This window comes from Hermetia illucens, chromosome 4 (genome assembly GCF_905115235.1).
Source record: "Hermetia illucens chromosome 4, iHerIll2.2.curated.20191125, whole genome shotgun sequence".
NCBI lineage: Eukaryota > Metazoa > Arthropoda > Insecta > Diptera > Stratiomyidae > Hermetia > Hermetia illucens.
Genome location: NC_051852.1, coordinates 117,844,076 through 117,869,756, shown reverse-complemented (window position 1 = coordinate 117,869,756; position 25,681 = coordinate 117,844,076). Strand labels below are relative to the sequence as shown.

Genomic DNA, 25,681 nt, shown 5'->3' with positions numbered 1-25,681 from the left:
TATGGAAAGTTCGTACAATTTTATATTATAAATATATTATATTCGCTTCGAAAAATAAATTAGATTTCGATTTCGGTTCGAAAATGATTTAGCGTTCTTTGACAACAAGAAACCCTGCATGAAAAAAAGGGCGGCCGTTGCTGCTTAACACTCGTACAATTTTGATCGACAGAGTATTTTCTAAATATTTAAACTAAAATATTAGACTAAGCAAAGCCGGCTTTAGAGATGGACGCTCCACAATAGATCAACTTTTTATCGTAAACCAAAAAGCTAAAAGTTCAACGTCGAAGTCTACCAAATATTCGTTGACTTCAAACGAACATACGATAGTCCAGCAAAACTAGTTGGTCTGATAGAAGCAACCATAATGGGCTCAACTTGGCAAGTGCAAATTCGACAATCTGACTGGCTCATTTCCATCATAAAACAGTATTAAACCGGATCTCCCTCTCAGGAATTATCACAGTTGTGGTCAATGACTCCAGACCGATTAGGAAACTATGAAAACGATGGGAGGACGCAGTCGGCCCCGACATCGCTTCTTTATTAGATATAAACAAGTGGAAATACCGAAAGCTGGGCGCTTCTTAATTGGACACTACTACGCCGAAAAATAGCGTCAACCATTTCAAATAGAATGCGAATGAGTATGGAAGTCTTCCACAATTTGCCACCAGTCCATTGATGACAGCATTGATTCCGACACAAAGTTCCCATCAGGAATGTTTCCTTTAGGGCGTGGGTGCCGAAACCTTGGCGTCGATTCCATGTGTAAAACTGTGAACCCTGTTTTCACCCCCATTATAAGGCATTACCGTGGCATTCCTAAACGAAGATGCGCGCCCAATTCGAAGTCGGGTGCACTGTCGCGAACTAAATGGCAGCAGTAACTGATAAGTTGGGATGCCATGTGGCTCGCTCCTTTTTTCGGTACTGTTCGCTGATTAGCACTATATTGGCTGTTACCTATGCAGCGAACAGTGCACTCAGATGTACATTGATTCCGGATTATGTTAATCACGGCCATATTTCTGTGAACATTTTTACATATGTATATAACATAGAATATAATATTCCAGGTAACGAGGAAAAACACATTGAATCTGCAATCAATAAAAATATAAATGACCAGTGCTTTGAAGAAAGTTACATTCTTCTTCTTTTTCTTCAGCCTTTCTTCCATTCAGAAGCTTTTCTTGATAGGTTGCGTTGAAACTTCCACCGCAAAGGAACAAGACAGCGAAATTTCTTAGGAATGTGTAATGCGAACGCTCAGCAAGTTTCTTAGGGCAGTAGCAAATGTAGTTCTCTGGGAACTGTTTGTTTTTATCACTTCAGCTGGTATGATGACCGCGAACGTAGGGTGCACCCTTACGTTCGTGGGGCCAAGAAGAAGTGAAGTAATTGACCTAACAATTTGCACTACAAAGTTATTAGAGTTGATTAGAGACCGACGAGTGCTAGATGAAGTCTCACTCTCAGATCACCGTTACTTAGAATTTAGTCTGACTATTGCAGGCGAACAGTCTGTAATACAAAGACAGAATCCTAGGGAAACGGATTAGACAAAGTTCAATGGACTTCTTGGAAACAAAGTGGAGCCCCCTAGGAGACTATCCTTTGGCGATAGAAGATTAATTGGAAACTCTGAGTAGCACAATTTTGGAGTGCTTTGAAAAGGCTTATCCTATTTCCCGAAGCTAAACTCAAAACGGTTCCATGGTGACTTCCAAAGTGAGTGGTTCCAAACGACTTCTGAACCGTGCTAACAAAAGCAATAAAAATGAAAATTGATTAAACTTCCGGAACTCATAGGGTGAATACAAGGGGCTCGTAAGACGTTCGAAGCGAGACTCCTTCAGAGCATATTGTGTGGAACTGGAAGGAGAAAGGAAGACTTCCCGGCTGTGCAAAGTCCTTAATGAATGAATCGCCAAGTTAAACTCTCCTAGAAAACCGAATGGAACCTTCCCGAACTCCAGAGTTGAGTCTAGACAGGCTCTCTTCCAGGAGAAGTGAGAACTGCTACACAATCCTTTGAATACTTCAAAGCACCTGACATGAATGGCATGTACCCATCCGATTCTAAAGGAGGATATAGAGCACTTACAGCAACTTCTAAAGAATATTTTTCGAGTCTTGCTCTGGACTACGTGCTTACCTCTTAGAAGAAGATTAAGGCAGTCTTCACACCGAAGCCTGGAGAAAAAGACTATTCAAACACAAAGAAATTAAAACAAATCAACTCAAGATCATTTTCGCTGAAATGTCTAAAGAGACTTGATTGAGCCTCACATTCGCTAGGAGGCGGTAAGGTCGCACCCACTAAATGGAAGCCAACATGCTTATCAACGTGGGAAGTCCTGCGAGAGATAGTGAACGCAACTCTGTGCCATAAGCGCAGCTCTAAACGTATTACTCAATTTACAGCCCTTGGATTTGTTTTTGGTTTTCGGAGCACTGCTATGAGAGCAGCCCATAGACTATTTCGATTAGGTTATGAGGAAGCAATGGACACGGGGGCACACAGCATTGGAAGAGTTATTGGGAGAACTGAATTCAGTTCATAACTTCCAATACTGATGTCTTCTACACCGACAGCTTAAAAATAGAACCAAGTTCTGGAGAAGGAGTGTATCACTCGTATAAAAGTGAGAAGTGGGCTTTCTCTTTAGAACAATATGCAACGGTCTTTCAAGTTGAAGTATATGCGATCCTAAGAGAGGCAACGTGGATGATTGACAAGCGCCTGAAGGGCAAGCGCATCACGATCTGTAGCGAAAGTCAAGTTGCATTGACAGCGTTGAACAGTCATCTCGGATGCTTTAGCAAAAGAGGGTTCAATTTCCCCCTGCCCGAACCGGAGCCGCAATTGAGGTGTCAACATCATTAGCTAATGCTACTATCAAAAACTGGGAACAAACTCCCCATAATGCCAGGTGACATAGTTTTAATGCTGCTAAACTCACAAAACTAAACTTTTCCTGTCAGAACCAAACAAACATACTGCAAAATTTATCGTGTCGAAAAGAAAGTATTATGGGCATTTTGACTGACTATAATTCACTAGCTGGGCATATGTTCAGAATAGGGATCCTCCAAAATGATACGTGTCCATCCTGTAATAAAGAAGCGAAACGTTTTCTATATGCGTGTCCCGCCTATGGACGCTTCCGACATCAGATTTTTGATGCTGACGTGCTCCAACGGCAGCGGATAGCATCACATCGATAAATAAATGAATTCGAGATATTCCGTTAGACAGAGGAATCGAGTACAATGGGCTACAAGGGTCTGAGTACTGAGAGGCTTTGTTCCTTTTATGGAAAGTTCCATTTATGAAAAAATGGTGAGGATCAGCCACAAAATCTGTTGCAATGTTCATTATCCACGGTTTTTGAGATAACGAGAAAATAGTGAATGTTTCTCGTTGCTATATTTCCAAGTAAATTTCTTATTTAAGGGCTCGCCAAACAGAAAGCGAACTGTCCGTGCCACAGTCCGTCGCGGACAAGTGATGTCAAACAGCACGCGGACTGTTCACAGCGGACTAGTTTTATTAAAAAATTGATTGAATGTTTCCAAGACGTCCGATGTCTGATGAAAAAGAACTTCTACTTCTTTCGGTATATATTTTACCAGTCCGTCGCGAACTCTGTAATTTTTCACAACGTGTCCGCAGTCCGTCGTGGACAAGACTGGTCCGCCACGGTATTTCATAATACAGAGTTCGCGACGGACAGTCCGCCTGTCCGCGCGAGCAGTCCCCTTTCTGTTTGGCGAGCCCTTTGATGTTACGTTACATCCCAAAACAAGTTTAATACGACATAAATGACAGCATAGAATTGAAAAGCTCAGATTCTATAAAAGGAATAATTATTATTATATTTTCTTATTTCTCAAAACCTTAAACCAAAACTAATACATACACAGAACATAAATCTATTACAATGCAATGAAACTGTTGGGCTGCTCATTGTTTTCAAGATGCGAAGGTACCGTCGGTAAGGATATAGGTGACGTTATCGGCGGCGGTATCGATGGCGGAAGAGGTGGTGGTAATGGTGCGGGTAATGGAGCTGTTAGCGAGGTCATAATTGCTGACGGCAAAGATGGTGGTGGCGGCACAACTGGTCTTAATGCTCTAACTTTTTCGCCGTTTTTCGCCTTCTCATGCCGTTTAACATGTAGTTGAAATGATGTTTTCTGTATAAAACGTTTTCCACAAATAGGACATTCGTGCGGTTTCTCGCCAGTGTGTCGCATTACATGATGCTTTAATGTCTCCGCTTTTCCAAAACTTTGATCACAATATGTGCAATTATATGTTTTAATACCTTCGTGTACAACTCTCACGTGTCGAACGAGATTGCCTGTGATTGAAAGTGATTTATTAAGAGAAATATCAAGGAAAGAAGAGGATCAAAAAGAACTATTCAGATGTTTAATGCTCCACATAGCTTTACCATTCCAGTTTCAACCGTAAATGACAAATATACTCGCAGTTTTATTATTTCTTAAATAATTTTATTAGATGTAGCTTCCCCATCTTTATTAATAATTTTTATTTCTAGGAGAAGAGAACGGATAACTAAATTCACTGTAATTTGAAAGATGTAAGCACATCTCATAAATAAGTTATGCTCAACGATTCTAATTCATAGTCGTAAAAGGATATTTTACTGTCAAATTTTATGGTGACCATCCCAACGCGGTACGACGCTCTACTAAAACTCTAGTATATAATCCGCAAACTCACTTCACCATAAAACCAGCACAATAACTCTGAGTAGTCCTTTAAATAAAATTAAATATTCACATGTACTCACCATTATTAAGGAAACATGCATTACATAAATTACATGGGAATTTCTTCGCTCTAGTGTGAACATTCATGTGCACGTTCAGCTCATGTCCAGTTGTCTTCTTCAAACCACATATTGGACATTCATGATTCTTTATTCCCTTGTGTCGCATCTTATGTAGATTTAACCTATCCTGAGTGCGATACTTCCTCGGGCAGATATCACATACGAATGGATACTCGTTGGTGTGAATCATTGTGTGTTTCTGAAAAGAGAAGAGATGAAAATATGTTATATCACACTGAATATTAATGATCCGTACCTTAGAGGATTGTTGACTGGACGCCAGATATTGTGAATTGTGGGATAAACTAAAACACCGAAATGTGCCACAGAACGTATTTGCACTTGTCATGAAGATAACAGGATAAAATGATACATTTATAACGACTTAGTAATTCGAATGTTACACCACAGAATCAATTAAAATGTTGCATAGCATCATACATTTGAAAGGACGAAATGGGCATTGAACTTTGGATAGAGATAGGTTCATCACATTTTCACCCATGGTTTTGTACAAATGACTACCGACCAGATTTCGGAAATATAGAACTGTAGAAATATGGATATGGATTCTTCATTAACTAAAAGAAATGATTAGAAAAGTCTAAAAAAAAAATATGCAGCAGCCCCCAATTTGGAACGACTGATACCAAAAACGATTTTCACGATTCCAGACTCAACAATAACCCTTAGGAAATTATGATATTGTAGCACAAGCATGATAAAAGGTCTCCACAACTGAACTACACTCGCCAAAACACTGTAATACCAAATGGCTGATATTCAATTGCATTGATATCATTTGCTTTTTGATGAAAGGTTGACGACTAATGTACAGCAGAAAAGGAAGCATCCATTTACACTCTAAACTCTTTATCATATTAGTTAGTATTTCGCTGAATCATTCGAATCCGCCCCAACACCAGTAAGTATTATTGCGTTTATCCCAGAGCCAATGAAATCCAATTTATCCTTTCTTCTTTAGAGAAAGCGCAAGGACTAAAGTAAACGTTTTTAAGAGGACACGAAAACCGTAATATTGACAATAAATATCTATGTTGGCATTGCTATATTCGAGATTCAAATACAATGGTGTTTCATAATTGCTCAAATTCCAGGTATCAATCAACTCAATCTACCTTTTGTTTTTGTTAGACTCCCGGTGTGGAAAAAAATAATTTAAACAGGTCCTTCCTCTCTTACGAACCCCTATAATGTAAAACTCCCAGTTTTTCTTGCATTTAATGATGATAAATTTGTTTTGAAATCACTTATTATTTCATTTTAGTTATATTATTTTTATTTAGCTATTTGGCATTATTTACGATACTTATTTTATTTTTAGTTTTAGTTTTAGTTTGAGGAGTTTTAATTTGAGGACTTCTTTTCCCCACTCCTCTTTGACCCCACAAAACTCATCACAGAAGAGGCATCCTCCAATAGACTGGTCTGGGGATGCCAAGCTAGAGAGGCAACCTCAAAGGCCGCGCGCCACACCTCACATTCGAGGCAAGAGAAGCATCAATTAAGGGTGCGATCCATCGTGGCTCTTTCCTTTCGATCGCGACATTCAGGTCCGGAGTTATACGGCTCCATTAGCACCGTTATTTTTTTTATCAAATTTTTCCAAGTTGAACTCGCGTGATGTTATTTCGGTAAGATCCGGTGCGAAACCACGCATCGATTAAAAGAACACGTGAATTTTTGTATAATGACACGTGAAGGCTCAAACGATCCACCAGATTCCTGAGCCTGGCTAACATAGAGGCATAGAAGCACGTGTCGACGGAACACTTCGGTAGAGCTTCAATATTTGCAAACGGATCTTCACAATCAATTTCGCAATCTTTTTAGGTTTTTGGGATAGTTCTGCGACCATTCAGGATGATCAACTGACCATCGCCGATTTCAACTTTGTCATTTCAACACTTAAAGTGATTAGCGAAAAGCTTCGGAGCAAGTACAAAGACGAACACACACATATATTACTATCGAGGTTAAACCCCGGGCAACGTAATTAAGAGATTGATGCTTAACTAACTCAACTTCACACCGTCGTCCAACCTAACTAGATCGTCAAAAAAATATCATCATCATCAACGGCGCAACAACCGGTATCCCGCCTAGGCCTGCCTTAATAAGGAACTCCAGATATCCCGGCTTTGCGCCGAGGTCCACCAATTCGATATCCCTAAAAGCTGTCTGGCGTCCTGGCCTACGCCATTGCTCCATCTTAGGCAAGGTCTGCCTCGTCTTCTTTTTCTACCATAGATATTGCTCTTATAGACTTTTCGGGCTGGATCATCCTCATCCATACGGATTAAGTGACCCGCCCACCGTAACCTATTGAGCCCGATTTTATCCACAACCGGACGGTCATGGTATCGCTCATAAATTTCGTCATTGTGTAGGCTACGGAATCGTCCATCCTCATGTAGGGGGCCAAAAATTCTTCGGAGAATTCTTCTCTCGAACGCGACCAAGAGTTCGGAATTTTTCTTGCTAAGAACCCAAGTTTCCAAGGAATACATGAGGACTGGCAAGATCATTGTCTTGTACAGAAAGAGCTTTAACCCTATGGTGAGACGTTTCGAGCGGAACAGTTTTTGTAAGCTGAAATAGGCTCTGTTGGCTGACAACAACCGTGCGCGGATTTCATCATCGTACTTGTTATCGGTTGTGACTTTCGACCCTAGATAGGAGAAAGTGTCAACGGTTTCGAAGTTGTATTCTCCTATTTTTATTCTTCCTGTGCAGCCCAAGATCTCGCGCCACTCGCTGCCTGCTCGATCTGGATGAAGGCAGTTTGTACGTCTCGGGTGGTTCTTCCCATGATGCCGATATCGTCAGCATAGGCCAGTAGTTGGGTGGACTTGAAGAGGATCGTACGTCTTGCATTTACCTCAGCATCACGGATCACTTTCTCGAGGGCCAGGTTAAAGAGGACGCATGATAGGGCATCCCCTTGTCGTAGACCGTTGTTGATGTCGAATGGTCTTGAGAGCGTTCCTGCTGCTTTTATCTGGCCTCGCACATTGGTCACGGCCAGCCTAGTCAGTCTTATTAATTTCATCGGGATACCGAATTCTCTCATGGCCGTATATAGTTTTACCCTGGCTATGCTATCATAGGCGGCTTTAAAGTCGATGAATAGATGGTGCAATTGTCGTCCATATTCCAACAGTTTTTCCATCGATTGCCGCACAGAGAAAATCTGATCTGTTGCTGACTTGCCTGGAGTGAAGCCTCTTGGTATGGGCCAATGATGTTCTGGGCGTATGAGGCTATCCGTCCTAGCAAGATAGCGGAGAATATCTTATAGATGGTACTCAGCAACGTGATACCTCTATAATTGCTGCACTGTGTGATATCTCCCTTTTTATGTATGAGACAGACAATGCCTCGTTGCCAATCGTCAGGCATTGATTCGCTGTCTCATACCTTGAGCACAAGTTGATAAACCACTTGGGGTAACTGGTCGCCTCCATATTTAACCAATTCGACTGTAATTCCATCGGCTCCTGGCGACTTATGATTTTTTAGCCGATGAATTGCCCGGACTGTTTCTCCTAAACTTGGTGGTGGCAATATTTGTCCCTCGTCTTCAGTTGGCGGGACCTCCAACTCGCCGATGTTCTGGTTGTTCAGTAGCTCATCAAAGTACTCAACCCATCCCTCCAATATGTCCATTCTGTCGGAAATCAGATTTCCCTCTTTGTCTCGGCAGGATGAGCATTGAGGTGTATAGGGCTTCATCCTGCTGACTTGTTGGTAAAACTTCCGCGCCTGGTGCGGTTGCTCCCTGTACTTTTCTAGTTCGCAGACTTGTTGGTTCTCCCTGGCTTTATTTCTCCGTCTGTGAAGTCGCTTCTCCGCTCGACGGAGTTCGTGATAAATCTCTGCGCGTGCCCACATTCTTTGAGAATGCAGCATTACTCGATATGCGGCATTCTTCCGTTCCGTTGCTAGCTTACATTCATCGTCAAACCAACCGTTCCGACTCCTTTTGCGCCTGGGGCCAAGTATGTTTGTGGCCGTACCCATGATAACGTTCTCCAGGTGGTTGTGAAGCTCATGTGATGATGCTTAATCTTCAGGTCCTCTGTTGGCTGCGGTTATTGCGACATCCATTTCGTTCTTATAGGTGTCGCGGAAGGCTGTGTTGTGGATGGCTTCAGTGTTAACTCTCACCTGATTGTCAGAGGGGATTCTAGGTGGTTTGTTATTCGAGCTCGGAGCACCATTCCAACCAGATAGTGATCCGAGTCTATATTGGCTGAGAGGTGGCGGCGTTCGATCAACACGTGGTCAATTTGGTTGAAAGTGGTCCCGTCTGGAGAGGCCCAAGTATGTCTGAGGACCGCTTTCCGAACAAACCAGGTACTTACAACAACCAGTTCGTGTGACCCTGCTAATTAAATAATCCGCAGTCCGTTATCATTTGTATTTTCGTGTAAGATCGCCTGAATACGGGCTTCTTCCCTACTTCCCAAGTATGGTTTTGATATCATATCTGGGACAGGCTTTGAGGGTTCCTTCTACTGCCTCGTAGAAGGTATCCTTCTACGACTCTGCAGTCTCCTCTGTAGGGACGTGAACGTTAATGAGGCTTATATTTCTAAACTTGCCTCGCAACGCAGAGTGTACAGCCGTTCGCTTATATTTTCAAAGCCGATAACAGCAGATTTCATTCTTTGGCTGACTAAGAAACCTACTCCGAACACATGGTTTACTGGATGGCCACTATAATATATGGTGTAGCGTAGCGAAAACCAGTCCCTGTCCAACGCATCTCCTGTAACGCTGTTACATCAGCCCTATATTGGGACAGGGTATCGGCTAGCTGCTTATCAGCTTTATCTCTGTTCAGGGAGCGCACGTTCCATGAGAAAATGCAAATCGTTATTCCGTTGTTGTTGCCGGGTTCGTCGTTGTATAATCCGTCCAGTCCGAGGCTCCTGTTGTGGCTTCGTAACAAGTTGTTTTCCGTGTAGGGTTGTCAGCCCTACCCAACCCCCAACCTGGTGGAGCAGTTGGCACAATTTGTCCCGTTTTTAGACGCGGGAGACTCGCATTCATCCAACAAAATATAAAAACACTAAAGAGACATCAGGCAGTGGCTGCTCTCGAAGAAAATTCGTATGGTCCACCTAGCCTCTATAAATAAGCACGCATCAACACGTAAAAACATTGGTCCAAACTCCTTTGGCGTTATTCGCCCGCCCGATGAAATTCATCAGTGTTTACCACGGCGTTAGAATTTTCTTATGAGAATCAAATATCGAAAAGATAGAAAATCTAACAGATTAATGACCCGTAAAGCATACCAGCAAACTTGACATAGTAATTGGAGTCACCTAGAATTCATACTTGACAATGGCCGATATAATCACCTGAAGTTAAAGAAGGGGATATATTAACTATTTATGCTAATTTATGTTGAGCAGCTAATCACGAAATCCGCTCTTTTTTTCCGTGGGAATACCCCGTCTTCTGTTTCTGAATGCCAATTTCGTTGACTGTAACAACTGGCAGTAGTAAGAGGCATTTATCGCATATTGATTTCCGAAGAAGTCGATATCGCGAACTCCCATTCAATCCCAGAAAGCTGACAAAGGATTTTTTTCCAGCTGAGCGACTAGCCTTGGCTTTCATTACAGGATTCATTGTTCTATTCGCCTCGATAAACTCGTTCCTTATTATCGGAGGCCCCATAACGGACCAAACGGTTTGATCAGCCGATCCGATAAAACATGTGTCGTAAATATTTAAGGCAAAAGTACGACCGTGTCGATAAATCAACTGAAGCCTGCCTTCATTTTGTCGAGGATGCCACGGATGCATCAACCCAGACCTGTCGAGCCACAAGTCCAGATCGAACAAGAAATGGAACAAGTGCCACGCCGAACCGGACGACAATTCCGATGGACGGATCGCTAGCAGGCATTATTCCCAAATTGTCTCCGCAATTCCATCACAAGCGGGAGTACTGTGGCGACCAGTGCCATCTGTCAGCATGACCGAAGTCTCCAGCGGTCCTATCACCGTCTTCGGGCAATCCCCAATACGTCCTTCGAGAACGAATGTCGCCCACATTTCCCTTTTCTCGCCCAAACGTTAAACGGCGACAGCGACGCACCACAACACTGGTGACCTTCCTACGAAAATAACAAATTCACTGTGGGAAATTTTCATTCAGTTTTATAATGCGACGACTTCGCAGTTTTTTTTTCTTTTTGACTTTCTGCCGAAAAAAGACGAAAAACTACAGAGGTCAATCTTCAAAAGTGTGTCACGACACTTGATTGACATTTAATCGAGACAACTCCAGGACTAGTGGCGACCTCGCAAGCCTTCCAACGGTTTATCGATGGCATCTTTCGTGGTCTCGGCTTCGCCTACGCCTATATCGACGACGAGCGAAGAAGAACTCCGCGAACATATCAAACTGAAGTTCGAGTGCTTGCAAGCGCGGCATAACGCAGCTCCAGTTTTTCTGTTATTCAATTTCAAGCGGAAGTACCGCCGAATAAAATTAGAGTTATCCTTGAGTACCCTAAGCCGAAAACCGGGAAGAAAATCAAGCAATTTCTCAGTATGTTAAATTTCTACCGAATTTTCATGCCATAGACAAAAACGACCCAAGTTCCACTCAACAACCTGCTAGAGGGCATCACCAAGCCAAAACACCGGCAACCAGTCGAGCGTTTGGTCAAACGAAAGACGACCTCGCCAAAGTGACGAAATTACACTACCCCCTCACTTTCGCATTCGGCAGTAGGGTTCAACTCTTCTCCTCGCCAATACAGCAAGAAAATATCATTACCGATGCGAAACAATTAAAACACCCTTGACGACAACTCCTGTCGAGAGTGGACCCGAGCTGATGTTGTGTGTCAACAGTCGAACGTCTCAAGAAGCATATACTATGCTTCCCGAGATTTGTCGCAATACCAGAGCTCAAGCTCATTGCAGTCATCACCACTCACAGCGGCAATATAAGGCTCATCGATCCGCTTCCAAGTTTTCGCAATTAACTAGATCTTATGGCGCCTCTCGGGGACCTAGCCGACAGCTACACTTCCGCTGCAGAAAAGAAAACGTTTGATGGCCTGCCTTTTAAGATGTTTGTCGTCCGGTCAGAAAAGTAGCAATCTCATTACCGACATAACACCGGATCACAAAAGCCGTATTGAACTTGAAGGACTGAGGCTCTCCGCCCCTGCAAGTAAATCCAGACGCAATACGCAAGCGAAAGCAATAATTTGAAAGATATTTGCTTGTTCCCTACTGCCGCAAAGATATAAACTAAAATAATCTCAGAACACATCAAAGAAAAACTCGAAAACTTCATCGACAGAAAACAGGTTGGTTTCCGCTTTGAATGCTCGTAAATTGACAAAATGAACACATTGTGGATCATTGTAGAACAGGATGCGGAGTTAAGGTTCCCTCTTTACCTGTTCTTCATCGATTTTGAAAAAGCTTTCAACAGTGTGAACAAGAAGTTTGCAGGGTGTTTGTATTCTACAGAGGTTGAGGGCATTCCGGAAAAATTAATAGCCATCAGCTAAACGACATATGATTGCACAAAATTTCATGTGACGAAATTTCAGAGAAATCTGAAATCCAAAGCGGAGTCCGACAAGGTTGCATTTAGTGCCGATATCATGTGCCGAAACTATTCTTTCATGTCATGCTGCCGAGGTTGCAGGAGGTTGAGGGCTTCAATGGGTCATGACATCTTTCCTAAAGCACCTAGACTACAGTGATAACAACTGCTTGCTCTCTCACCGAATATAAACTTTATTTATATTATATAATATTTGGAAACCGGTTGTTCCACGCCAACATGCTTTCTGTAAACGTGTTAATTAAAAACGGAAATGGCAATAAATAGGCACTTTGAGTAAAGGCGACCACTCGATTGCTAGATATGCCAGGCAATGGAATTTACTACCCCAAAGAGACCAACGAGTGGGTTGCGTTAAAAGTACGTCATGCGGAAAAATATAAGAGACGACCGTCGGGGAGAGCTGAAGCACACTTTGATGAACCGACAATACGTAGACGATTGACACTCTATGCCACATTTGAGGGTTAATATTTACACAGTCATAATACTGTCAGTAGTAACGAGAAATGATGCCTTATGGAAAGCGGTAACATTGTTGATTACAGCGTTGTCGCTCCCATATACATTCCTATCGTTTGGCAACTGCGCACAGTAGCAATTGACACGATGAAGTGGAATGAGTATCACGCACGCGAAGTTATTATTGGTTTATTGAAAGCGGAGTACAGGATCGCGACACTCGCTGTTACGAACGGCTGATTTTTCGTGTTAAGGAACGTTACGAAGAAGCAGGCGAGCTTGTTGATCGACCTAGAGGGGGTCGGCCGAGCTCTACTCGTACGATTGAAGCACTACGGTGGAGACTTAATCAAAAGCCTTACCGTACGCACAGGGAAAAATATTTTATTAAAAAAAACCTTGTTTACAGGCGAAAAAATGTTTATGCTTGCAAAAAAATACAACAAACAGAACGTTTGAGAATACGCTCCGCCAGCATATGATGCCAAAAACAGAGTCCCACACGTTCAACGAGGGCACCACCCAATGTCCGTGATGGTTTGGTGGGGAGTATCCCATTCATTTTGGGCACGCCGCGAATCAAAACCACCGCTAACATTTTTGCAACAAGATTATGCGCCGGCGCATAAGCCGAAAAGTTGTCAAAAATGGCTCACGGTTAATGTTGCAACATTTATCCATCCTGAAGACTGGACGCCGGGAAGCCCCGAACTGAACCCGGTGGACTAAGAATTATGTGACGTTTGAAGCGAAGTGTATGCCAAATAAGCCATTAACACGAATCCACAAAAATACCATTAGAGACTGTGCGTACGTATATCGCTAAATGACCCGAGCGTTTACGGCTGGGTATCAGAAATTAAGGCTACCATTTTGAATGATTTACAGCTCATTAGAATTGTATTTCCTTCCTCTTTCGAAAAATAAAAAAGAAACATTTTGCGTTCCATGCTCTGCTCATAAGTTATGACGTTTCAAAGTACTGACAGTATTTATTGAACTTGATGCCATCCGGCTACTGTTTGAAAAGAACCTTGGAAACCCTACAAATGTCATTAATAGACTTGGAGAAGACTTTCGAACATGACTGAGATAAGGAGGATATACAGGAGGAGACCCTCGTCGTCTTTGGAAATGACCCATCCTCACTAGACCCATCCTCACTAGTCATCGGAAATTATTGTGATACGCTGTTTACTGGAAAATAAAATCATCTACGAGCAAACGTACAACACATTATGTCATTTGGAAATACAGTTGACAGTCCGTCGCTAAGGATATAACTTGAACTAGAAATTATGTTGACAGTAAATTTCAAATGTGTAGAACTTCGAAACGACAAATGAATTAAACAGAAAGAATAGTAAAACATTAACCGAAGAACATTATCTATTAAGTTTCAAAAAAAAATCTCAGCGTAAAAGTAGTACTAACCACAACATTCTATAATCCATCCATAATCGAATGACCATAAATTATCGAATAAGATCATATACTTTCAGACGTGTTTGCGACAAGAAAAATGCTTCTTGAACAGGTTAACGGTATCGAAAACAATATACAAAATTCTACAAAAATACAATCTATAATAGACTAAATGTCAGAAAATCTTCAAGGCTCTCAAATAAGTTCCAAGTAAGCTCCCTCTAAAACCGTAAACCCTACCTTTGTGAATTAATTAAAAAGCAGTCTAAATATATTGTAATTACAAAATATGTGAACATAACTCTTACCCGTAATACTCCTCGAGATGATAGCGCTTTACCACATAATTCACAAATGAAGACAGGACGATCGGCTTTATCAACCGGTTTTGGTGGATTGTAATGTGTGTTAATATGCCAATTCAGACTTTCCCGATTCCTATATACTTTATCACATCCTTCAAACGTGCAGTTGAAACGCATAGGATTTTCCGAGTGTTCGTTGGTTATATGATTTTTCAGCCGCAAAGCTTTAGAATATTGTTTGTGACAATGCGGACAAGCGTACGGCTGAAGATGAAAAATTGAAAAAAAATCGATTATCAATATGATTTATTGAACAAAAATCCTATCTAATATTGGAGCGATCCTAGCCAAAAATGAAACATAATTCAATAAACCTCAATAAAGTTCCTGTACTCACTTTCAATCCTTCGTGTTGCCTTATGTGCCCCTCATACCGCTCTTTCTTATAAAATTTCCTAGGACATTGACTGCATGCATACGGCTCAGACTTAATTTTCACGGCTGACTCACCCTCCATCCGCCGTTTTCTCCTTTTTTGTATTTTTGTACCTCCTTCACTATTCTCCTCCCCATCCATTTTATCCTCTGTATCATCTTCGTCATCATGTTCCGATTTAACGAAATCGTCAGGATCTTCATTTGAGTTCTTTTTCCGCCTTCTACCACGTCTTCTTTTCACTTTTTCCGCAAGAATTTCATCATCTGAATCATCGACATTTGGCTTCACGTCTGCCTCTGGTTTTTCATCAAGTTCTTCTACGTTATATTCCCTATCATCTTTGAGAGGATCATAGTCTGTATCCTTTTTGATATCATATTCATCATCGTCGTCATCACTATCATCAGCACCTAATCCATCATCATTGTCGCGGTCGTTATCATTGTCATCATTCTCATTATCACTATTGAAATTGATAATTTCTTGAGACAATTCTGGAAGCGGTTCGGTGACTAAGTATTCAGATTTTTCAACTTTGATGTCGGGTACGAATGCTACTTCCTGCTTCAAATCTACAATTTTCGGAAACTGTGACGAGAGGATGTTGTAAGATTCGGCGCACATAGCTTGAAACCGATTGAAATCGTCCAAGCGGTGATAGCATGTTGCACATATTTGTTTTGGAAGCGAGTCCTTTGCATCGACCTGAAAACAAACATTTTTATAGAAAAAAGGAACAATGTAAAGCACTAATTATTTTAGCTCATTCCATTAATCGTGAATTTATTATATAAAAATGGAAGTTTTTGCTATATATATCCGTCTGTGATCGATAGACCCTGAAACCGTTCACTCTATCGCCATAAAAATTGGGGTAGGTTGAATTTTCAAACACAGAAGTTTATGCCGGGGGAGAGGGGCGGCCCTGCATCAATCGTGGCAATCACCCCCTTCTCTAGGTAAAAAGACAGATGCAAGTGGAAGAGGAAGTTCCTCCTCTATAATATCATCAAAAAATTGCGACGGTCACCTTCGCTTAAAAATTATGGCGCTCCGAATTGGGCCTATTTTCATATTAAAATGCTAGTGTTTTACTCAGAATCCCATCCGCCCAGACGGAAAGGATAGAATGAATGGAGAAGGAGATCTTCACTCTCAAAGCCCGTTGAAAAATCGCAGCGATAACCCCCCTTAAAAGTAATGGCGCTTCAAATGAGGGGTATTTTGATATCATCATGGTTGAGTTTGATTTGTCAGCGCCACCCCGGAGAGAAAGTGGATAAAGAGTGACAACAAAAATAAGAAAGTCCCTTTTTTTAACATCGTCGAAGAATTGTCATCCCCCGTTAAAATGTCGCAATGTGCAAGAATTGTCATCCCCTTTAAAAGGTAACAGAGGTCAAAATATACCCCATTTCCAGCAACTTAACTTTCTAAGAGGCATGACCGCCGCGATTTTTCGACCGAAACGAGTTTTCACCGGATTTGAAGATGGGAGCCTCCCCTCCCCCACCATAAAATTTTGACCCCCTCCAGAAGTAGGGCTGAACTTCTGAAAATTTTTAAAAATGGCACCCAAAAAATCAAACATTGGAGCATGAACCAGCCCTGCATGGCAACTGTCAGCCAGTAAAGTTGCTGAAATATCTGAAGAAAAAAACTCGTGACTGGAAACAGAACAAATTAGAGCCTCTATTTCAAGAAAAAAGATGAGAAAAGTGAGATGCACAACTTAACAACCTGCGAGTTTGGGCTCAACAATATAGTGTACGAATTACAAATCTTCAAGCAAAAGTGTCTACTTTCAAAACTGCTGCAATTCTCGGAAGGCAAGACACACAAGGTGGTGAAGCTGAATGCTCACGGAAGGTTCAATCAATATAGAGAATCGATCCCCATAAAGCAGCATTAGATTACAATGCGCCGAAATGTCCTCATTGATTTAATTGTTATACTCGTATTGTGTGTTTATTGTCGTGCTTTGAACAAATAGTAGGAGCTGAATTTTCTCATTTTCTCGGAAGTACATAATCGTTAGAATCTCTGAAAATCCCTCATCGAGGACTGTTTACTTTTTTTGCGGACAACATCCTGTTTCATTTCTATGGAAATAATATTGTTTCTTTTGGGTTTATACTTATGCTCAGTTCAGTTCTGTCCTTCTCGACACAATAACCACGTCGCGCAAAAGGCCCTCTCTGTTTTATTACATCATATATATGGCACCTCCATTTAATCGACGCTTCCAAATAATGGACAAAATGACGTGCACTGAGAGTGTCCGGTAAATAGAGGATTCACTGTACTCGGAAATACAATGCATGCTTTCAAATGGCATCGTTTAGAGCGACGAATATTATAAAATATTTCACACCCACATTCGAAGTGAACAGACAAGTATATCATCAGTTTGGTTCACTTCCACCGGTACCTGAATAAAATCTAAAATTTTTGCAAATATGCACCGGCAGAACAAGGTCTGTCGGGTTCAACTAGTAATAGTACATTACTATATTTAGAAAAGATTTAATTCTATAAAAGTATTTGGACAATGTTATGCTAATCTATACCCCTGGCTATGCTATTATAGGAGGTCATGGGGTCGATGAAAGCGGTGCAACTGATGGCCACATTATAACAGTTCAAGCACAGAGCATCAAGTCAATGAGATAGCGAGTTTATATTGTCCCGCTACATGTTCTACTGCAAGCAAGGGCCTTCACTATAATATATGATATAGTCGCTCTTCTATAAGGAACCGGTCTCTGTCCAGCTCATTTCTTGCAACGTTGTAACACCACTCCTATATCGTGACAGACTACCGGCTAGCTGCTGGAGAACATCCGGTATTGCAGCGAACGCAAGTTTCACGAGAAAATGCGCAAATCGTTTGCTTTTTTTCTTTTCCGGGTCTAACGTTTTGTTATCACCCCAGTCCGAGGCTTATCCTGGAGATGACGCATCAACAAATTATCTTCACAACCACCTGAAAGGCATTATCATTGATACGGCCACAAACATATTTGGCCCCAGCCGCAAGAAAAACCAGAACGACTGGTTCAACTAGCAACGGAGCGGAAGAAAGCTGCATATTGAGAAATGTTTCATTCTCAAAGAGACTTACCACCAACTTCGCCGAGCGGGGAAGCGATTTCCGACAGAATGGGCATATTAGAGCGATGGGTTGAGAATTTTGATGAACAACCAAAATATCGGCGAGTTGGGAGGTCCCGCCAACCGAAGACGGCGGACAACTGGAAAAAACAGTCCGTGCCATTCATCGGCTTAAAAATCATAAGTCGCCAGGAGCCGATGGAATTACAGCCGAATTGGTTAAACATGGAGGCGACCAAGTAGTTCATCAACTAATGCCCAAAGTCTGGGACAGCGAATCAATGCCAATGGCAAGGGGGCATTCTCTGTCCCATACATAAAAAAAGGGATATCACGCAGTGCAGCAATTATAGAGGTATCACGTTGCTGAGTACCATGTTTAAGATATTCTCCGCTCTCTTGCTAGAAGGGATGGCCCCATGCGCCCAGAAAATCATTGGTCCATAACATACGACAGCATAGCCTCGAGGATGTGCGAGACCAGATAAAAGCAGCAGGATCACTCTCAAGATCATTCAACATCAACAACGGTCTAACACAAGGGGAAGCACTATCATGCGTCCTCTTTAACCTGGTCCTGGAGAGATTGATTCGCGATGCCGATGTCAATGCAAGAGGCACCATCCTCTTCAGATCCAACCAACTACTGACCTACGCTGACGATATTGACATTATGGAAAGAACAATCCGAGATGTACAGTCTATATTCATCCTGATCGAACAGGCGGCGCGAGATCTCGTCTCGGCAAGACAAAGCACATGGTGGCAACGTCAACGTAAAAGAACAAAGAATCGACAACACCCAATCACACTGGTCAAACGAAAACAATAAAGATAGAAGACTACAACTTTGAAACCGCTGAAAATGTGTCCTATTTAGTGTCGAAACAACCGATAACAGCTATGACGATGTATTCCTCGGAGACTTGGGTTCTTAGCAGCAAGAAAAACTGCGAACTCTTGGTCGCGTTCGAGAAAAAAATCCTCTGAACAATTTTTGCCCTCCTACATAAGATTGGACGATTCCGTAGTCTCCATAACGACGAAATCTATGAACGATGCAACGACCGCCTGGTTCTCGATAGAATCCGGTTCAACAGGTTGCGGTGGGCGGATCACCCAATCCGTACGGAATAGGATGATCCAGCCCGGAAAGTCTATAAGGGTAATATCTATGGTAGAAAAAGAAGACGAAGCAGACCCTGCCTCAAATAGACTGATGGCGTAGGTCAACTGGTGGACCTAGGTACGAAATCGGGGTGTCTGGAATTCCTCACCAAGGGAGACCTAGACCGGATACCAGTTCTTGCGCCGTTGATGATGATGATTGGTTACAGACACACTAAACTAATAAAAAAAACTAATGGGAGGCGAATCAAAAGGGCCGATACCCTGAAATTGAATATGTAAGTCGGAAAACCAGAAGTTGGACGCTTCAGGTGCGAAAGGTTTTGTGAACTTCTTATATAAAATGATTTGAAAGGACCTTGGCTCCATTAGTACCTAGCACGTAATGTATATGCATATTTTATACCAGAATATTCAATATCGCGTGCGAAAACTTTGAACTATTAAATGTTTGATATGAATAGTGCGCTACCCGCCAAACGTGGTAAGATACTTTATATTCTAGCCTATATCACTGCAAAATCTAATGATTCTATGATGAACTTAAGGGAGTTTTACAATCAATTACTGAACATTATAGTAATAAACTATTATTAACTTTATTTGAACAGGCACAGTATAGTGATAGCTTCGCGACTTTTTTTCAGATTCTTTGGTTAAATAGGTTCTGGGAATGGGTCAGTGAAAGAAATGACCACTTTTCAACCCCCGTCCTCCCCTCTTGTGTATGAACTGTTAAAAACAGCTTTGAAAAGTACTGACCGGGACGCTTCATTGACACATCACAGAACCTTGGATGCAGTGAAGAAATGAGATTGATACAAACTATCTATGAGAAGGGAATCGAATAAGAGCGGTGTGTGTAGAAATCAAGCCATCCAAGAAGTGTTAAAATTTCCAGAATTGGGGCAATAGCAAAATTCGAGGAAATGCTAGGTATCTCGGACGCAAAGAGTCAGAACCCCAAAATCATATCGGGTAATTTCAACGCGTGACCAGAAGCTGAGATGAAGAGATGTATCCACCTTTCGTGGGGCAGGATCGCGGAACTGGAAATCGGGGGTGGCCCGTGAAAATGTTTGAAGAGGATGCATTCATAAAGATGCTAACGGAAGGCCACAATGTTAAAAATGCAAGGAAAGAGGAGAATATTGCATATTAACGGATGCATTTCCTTCTTGGATTGTCGGAGGAGAAGGAAGAAGGAAAAAGTGGGGGTAGTTTTAGTGGTTGAAAATCCCATACACTGCTGCGACCTGGCATTGTAGTGTCTTTCTAAGATTTCCACCTCCATTCATAAAAAATAAACAAAGACAGACAGATAAGACAGTTAACAGATTTGAATGAGGTTTTGTTTTACCCAAACCGTTAATAATAGTGAGGAGACTGGTAGACCTAATAACCTTGAGAAGTTTTAAGAAGTGATAGATTGAACCTTCATCCTAAGGCTTACACGTAGACAGTTCCATTCGATTCGATTGTTTAGGTGGCTCCCAACGAGTGAAAGTAATACCTATGGTGTCGTGGGAGCATTCGGTACTGCACCATTCAATCCCGTACCGAATAGACACCGAAATGAAACCGAAATGCCGATTCACATTTTGCGGCAGGGACCCAATTAACTGAACCGTATACGTGAGAAACGAGCCTAAAACGCTCTTTGTAATTAATGGAGATGGAAGTGAAAACATTCCAAAGGCACATTCTTACGCAAATCCGATTTTTCGATGAGTTGAAAAATGCTACCCTCCCCTAAGTTCCTCCAAATACTCTAGCAGAAAAAAAAAACAAAACCAAACCTCGGTTTAGCTAGGCTGTCAATTCTTGACTATTCTCATTGCTCCATGTTCTTAAAAACAAACTGCGCCAGTTACAGTAGCCAAGCTTGGACACGTTAAGATAATATCATATGGATTCGTATTTTTGGCCTGATATGATGGTTGTGATAAGACTTGATTTCCTTCGAAATGCACAATGTTGAAATATAAAGTCAAATTATCCTAGCAAGGATATTGTTTATAGCTTGTCTGTTGTCTAGACCCAAAAGGAGCTCGACATTGAGTTCAAACGGGTACCAACCAATCCAAAGGTTTTGGTTTCAACCTCAGTAAACAAAGACGGGGAGCTCCAATGCAAGGCAACATGATAAGTTCCTATTGGACTTTTTACAACTACCAAAATTAATTTGGCCGATAATGTGGCAATTAATACCAGAAGCAGTATTAAAAAGCACCCAATACGGGGCAAACAAGTACATTTTCTGGAAAGAAGCAAATGAAGCTGGATCCTTCCATGTCCAGGACGGACAACGCTAAAATGAGAACCATGCTCATAAGTTGGGAAAAATCATAAGCCAACCTCATTTCTGCAATCTCAGCACCCTCAAAATTTATATCCTGTGAATAATTCCTCTCTTTTCGCCAGGCCAGCGGGAGCCCTTCCTTCCCAAGCTAGCTCCATTCCTCCAAGCATCATTGCACTTGCCATTCGCATTGATTATCGGGCATGCGAACAAACACAAAAAAAATCGCGGGTCGCATATTGGAAGCATGCCATTTGCCAGCCTATTCCTAGCGAAGACCACAAAAGATCACCAAATATCCAATTCGAGCACTTCCCATCGCATGTTTCTCACTGAACAGCACATTTTTAGCCGCAGGCTTGCAATGAAAACAAGAAATCGATTGGAATTCCTTACATGAGACGCTGACAGCCGAATGTAGAGGTCCGTCAAAGTGGGCGTCCCTAGTATATCGACCTTCTCGCCGTAGTGAGGCAAAGTGCACGCCCGGCACAGTAATTCCACAGTGTTGGCCGGTTCCGCCATCTTCTCACTATAATTAACTTCACCACGCTCTATTCATTCACAACAAATTACAACATTTTACGAGAAAACACTTCGCGTACGGTAGCAGACATTTGTTGTTGATACTTTTGACATTTGACGTGTCGTTGTCAAACTCGATTGGCCCTGATTACATGGAATGCAATTTGTAAACAAAGTTGTCCTGTAAATGAGCGCAGACTGTATTGAGGATTAACCAGTGATTGCGTACTTTCTTCTGGCGAAAATTCAGTAGCAATTCAAATATTGCTTTATACTGCTTGAAACAAAGATAAATACTACATTTGCTTGTTGTATTCCGAAGCAGTATATGTAAAGGTCCTTGCGGGTTGGAAGAAGAGGGGGGGGGGGGGGGAATCTCCATGATATATCAAATGACAACGGCCAACGCTTCATTGACTTTGCAAGTAGACCAGGTTCTCATCACTAAAAGCTGATCATCCAGCGACCACGACATGGAATCATATCGAGGAGCAACTGTGACTCCCACCACTACATGGTAAAAACCATCTACAGGTGCCGAATTTCCAACCAACCCACTTCGAAAATTTGAGGTGGGAAAGCTGAAAAATGATTTAATAACAGGAGAGTACAGCGCCGAATTAGAAGAACCATTAAGTCCTATGCTCCAGAATTTCACGAGGAGGCCTATAGAAGACACCTAGTAAGGCCTAAAACACGCAGTCAAAAAAACAGCAGAAGAGGTAGTTAGATATGAATACCGGTACCGGAGAAATGTTTAGTTGTCGTTGAGAAAAACGAAGCATACAAACAAAATAAGCAAGTCGGAATACCGGAAGCTCGAGCTTCGGGTATAAAGGTTTTGTGTTCATCTTATGTAAGAAACTTCAACGCACATTTTTGTATCCGTATCCAACATAATCCTTCATATTTTTCCAAACTACAAACCATACGTACATATTACAGCCATAGATATTATCCTCACCCGACACAAACAAACTTCCTCACCCTACACAACAAACGACTGACTTCGGGCACAAAAGCATACATATGTACATATATTAAATACGGCTGGTTTAATGTTCAAATATATCTATCTGAATTAGACACTACTCGCAAATTTCATTAGCACGCATATACTATATACCTACATACACACATGTCTGTTTGGAGTAATTGATTGATACAAATGACTAAAAACTAAAACAAAATAATTCTTTGCGACCCCATTCATAAGAACTCATTTCGTTGTGGTATTGATGAATTGATATGTGATGATGACGTCATGCTGGTTGTAGAATGCAGGAAATTAAAAAAAAATGGCAAAATTTCACCCCCTATAACTTTGTTAATGATAATTGCATTTTCTTCAAATTTGATCATTATGTAATCTCTTATACCCATGCCAAATTTTGTACTTCTGGGATGGACATAAGGAGGGTTGGCGGGTAAATTTCTAAAGATGCACCACTGTGATTTTTTTCAGATTTTTCCGGTTAGCTAGGTTCGGAGAATTCCCCTATGTTTCACCCAATGTGAAACATGGAACCAGTTTCGAAAAGTACTAATTGAGCCCTTTCAATAGATACCCCACATGGCTACATTTTTTGAAAAAACAATTTCGTGCCCTCCATTCACATGTATGGGGAGTTCCACCTTAAACTTAATACAAAATGGCACCACTTGCTGTATGTAAAGGGATCAACAGATCACATACTCTTACCAATTTTCATGACAATCGGTCAAGCCGTTTCCGAATATGTCGGGTGTGACAGACAGACGGACAGGGCAAGGGTGATGCCGAACGTGGGAGGGCCACGGCGTACCTCTAGATCGCTTATAGCCAGGATGGTGACCTCGATCATGCTCTATGCAACCCCAGTTTGAAGGGAGGCGTTGCGGATGTCAGAGAATGCTACCAAACTAAGTTCAGTCTACAGGAGGACAGCCTTCCTCAGTACTCTGCCTTCAGGACTGTCTCAGATGATGCAGCATTTGTCATCTCAGGAATGATGAGAGATCTTGGCAGATGAGATGGCGAACATATACAATGCGAAGTCAATCTTTCCCTCATCGCGGACGAAGAAGACTGAGGGGGAGAAATCCATAAATAGATAGCAAGGGCGGTGGGAACGCTTGGGAAAGGGTCAGTGGACTCACAGGCTCATTCCTGCCATCAAGGAATGGTTGGAGGGACGACACGATGAAATTTATTATAATCTCACCGAGTTTCACACGGGGCATGGAGGATATCGCCAATAACTGCACAGGTTTAAATTGGAGACCTCACCCGACTGTCCAAATTGCGATGGAGTCCCAGAGGACCCAGAGCATGTATTCTTCCACTGTCTGAGATTTGTGGAAGAAAGGAGGAATCTAGAGGTGACTCTAGGAGAGGTGCTGGTACCAGAAAATCTGGTGCCGAAAATGCTAGCACATCAAGAGAATTGGGATGCGGTCAACTCCATGGCCGCATCTATTCAAGATAAATTGCGAAAGGGAGAGGAAAGGAGAAAAGCGCGGTCACGTGAGCCGCGTATAGAAGAAATGGGATTAAGCAGAGTGAGCTGACTCCGCCCCGTGATGTAGTACCTTATGGTGGTTCCGCGGGGCAGGGAGGGAATCGGAGGTGGTTTTAGTGGGTAAAACTCCCACACGCTGGTGTGTCCAGACCAGTGTCAGACAGACCGACTCGATTCTAATAAGGTTTTGTTTCACACAAAACCTTAAAAACGAAACACAAAGACGAAAAGAGAAAATTATGAAAATATCTGACGAGCAACTAATAAAATATTAAACCAAAAGAAACGAAAGTATTTTGACGAGGGATGAAAGAAAATAGACGAAAACACAAGACGAGCGTACAAAGAAATGAAGCGTGGATATCAATTAAAATCACCCATTCTAAAAACAAAATTAAAATGCTGAAATTAGTGAAAGAGATAAATAAAGTATAGTTGGAGTTATTCTACTATGCTAAACCCTACCTGATCTCTCTTGGTGACAGGTCTCGCAACAAGCCGACCAAGAAAATGCATCCAACGTCGTTAGAAAAGAAATGATCGAATTGAATAACAATGAGCCTCAGAGAAATGCTAGGGCCTTCACCTCAGTCAACGCGGCAGGACGGGCTCGGTCCTGCCGAGAAATGGACAAGCATTCTTGACGGATGGACGGCGTCAAGCAGCAGTCCGAGCAAAACAAATACCTGCCTGCACGCTAAATATTGGCACCCTGACTGGAAAGACCGAGGAACTCGAAAGAGCCCTTCGAAAAAGGCGCATTGATATCTGCGCTCTACAAGAAATCGGATGGTCTGGTACCAAAAGCTACGACATAGAACGCAAACACGGTAAAAATGGATATATTTTGGTAGCCCACACACTCAATACGATGTAAGCATTGCCATCTCAGAGGGTTTCCGTGAACCCATTAAAGAAGTCGAACGATTTGATGACCGGCTGATGAAACTCACCATTATATCAGCTGTGCGCA

At 42.0% G+C, this 25,681-nt stretch overlaps 2 protein-coding genes across 2 annotated transcripts in view; both read right to left on the bottom strand.

Moving 5' to 3' along the window:
• The window catches only part of LOC119654038 (zinc finger protein 91-like), a 75,616-nt gene that overhangs the window by 9,829 nt on the left and 40,106 nt on the right, over positions 1-25,681 (bottom strand). The window contains exons 12-14 of the mRNA XM_038059200.1: positions 22,079-22,236; positions 15,097-15,843; positions 14,703-14,963 (exon numbers count right to left, since the gene is read on the bottom strand). Of these exons, the coding sequence (XP_037915128.1) occupies positions 14,703-14,963; positions 15,097-15,843; positions 22,079-22,236 (1,166 nt within the window). The remainder of the gene's footprint in view (positions 1-14,702; positions 14,964-15,096; positions 15,844-22,078; positions 22,237-25,681) is intronic.
• LOC119653916 (zinc finger protein 239-like) lies at positions 3,877-5,346 on the bottom strand. Its single transcript, XM_038059072.1, has 3 exons — positions 5,131-5,346; positions 4,833-5,073; positions 3,877-4,376 (listed from the first exon to the last, which is right to left on the bottom strand). The coding sequence occupies exons 1-3, from the start codon at positions 5,221-5,223 to the stop codon at positions 3,949-3,951; spliced, it is 762 nt and encodes a 253-aa protein (XP_037915000.1). The 5' UTR covers positions 5,224-5,346; the 3' UTR covers positions 3,877-3,948.

Coding starts and splice junctions, on each gene's coding strand:
- LOC119653916 (XM_038059072.1), bottom strand. CDS start 5,223: ATGACAAGTGCAAATACGTTCTGTGGCACATTTCGGTGTTTTAGTTTA. Junction 5,074..5,130: donor CCAGTCAACAATCCTCTAAG/GTACGGATCATT, acceptor TTCTCTTTTCAG/AAACACACAATGATTCACAC. Junction 4,377..4,832: donor TGCATGTTTCCTTAATAATG/GTGAGTACATGT, acceptor TTTCAATCACAG/GCAATCTCGTTCGACACGTG.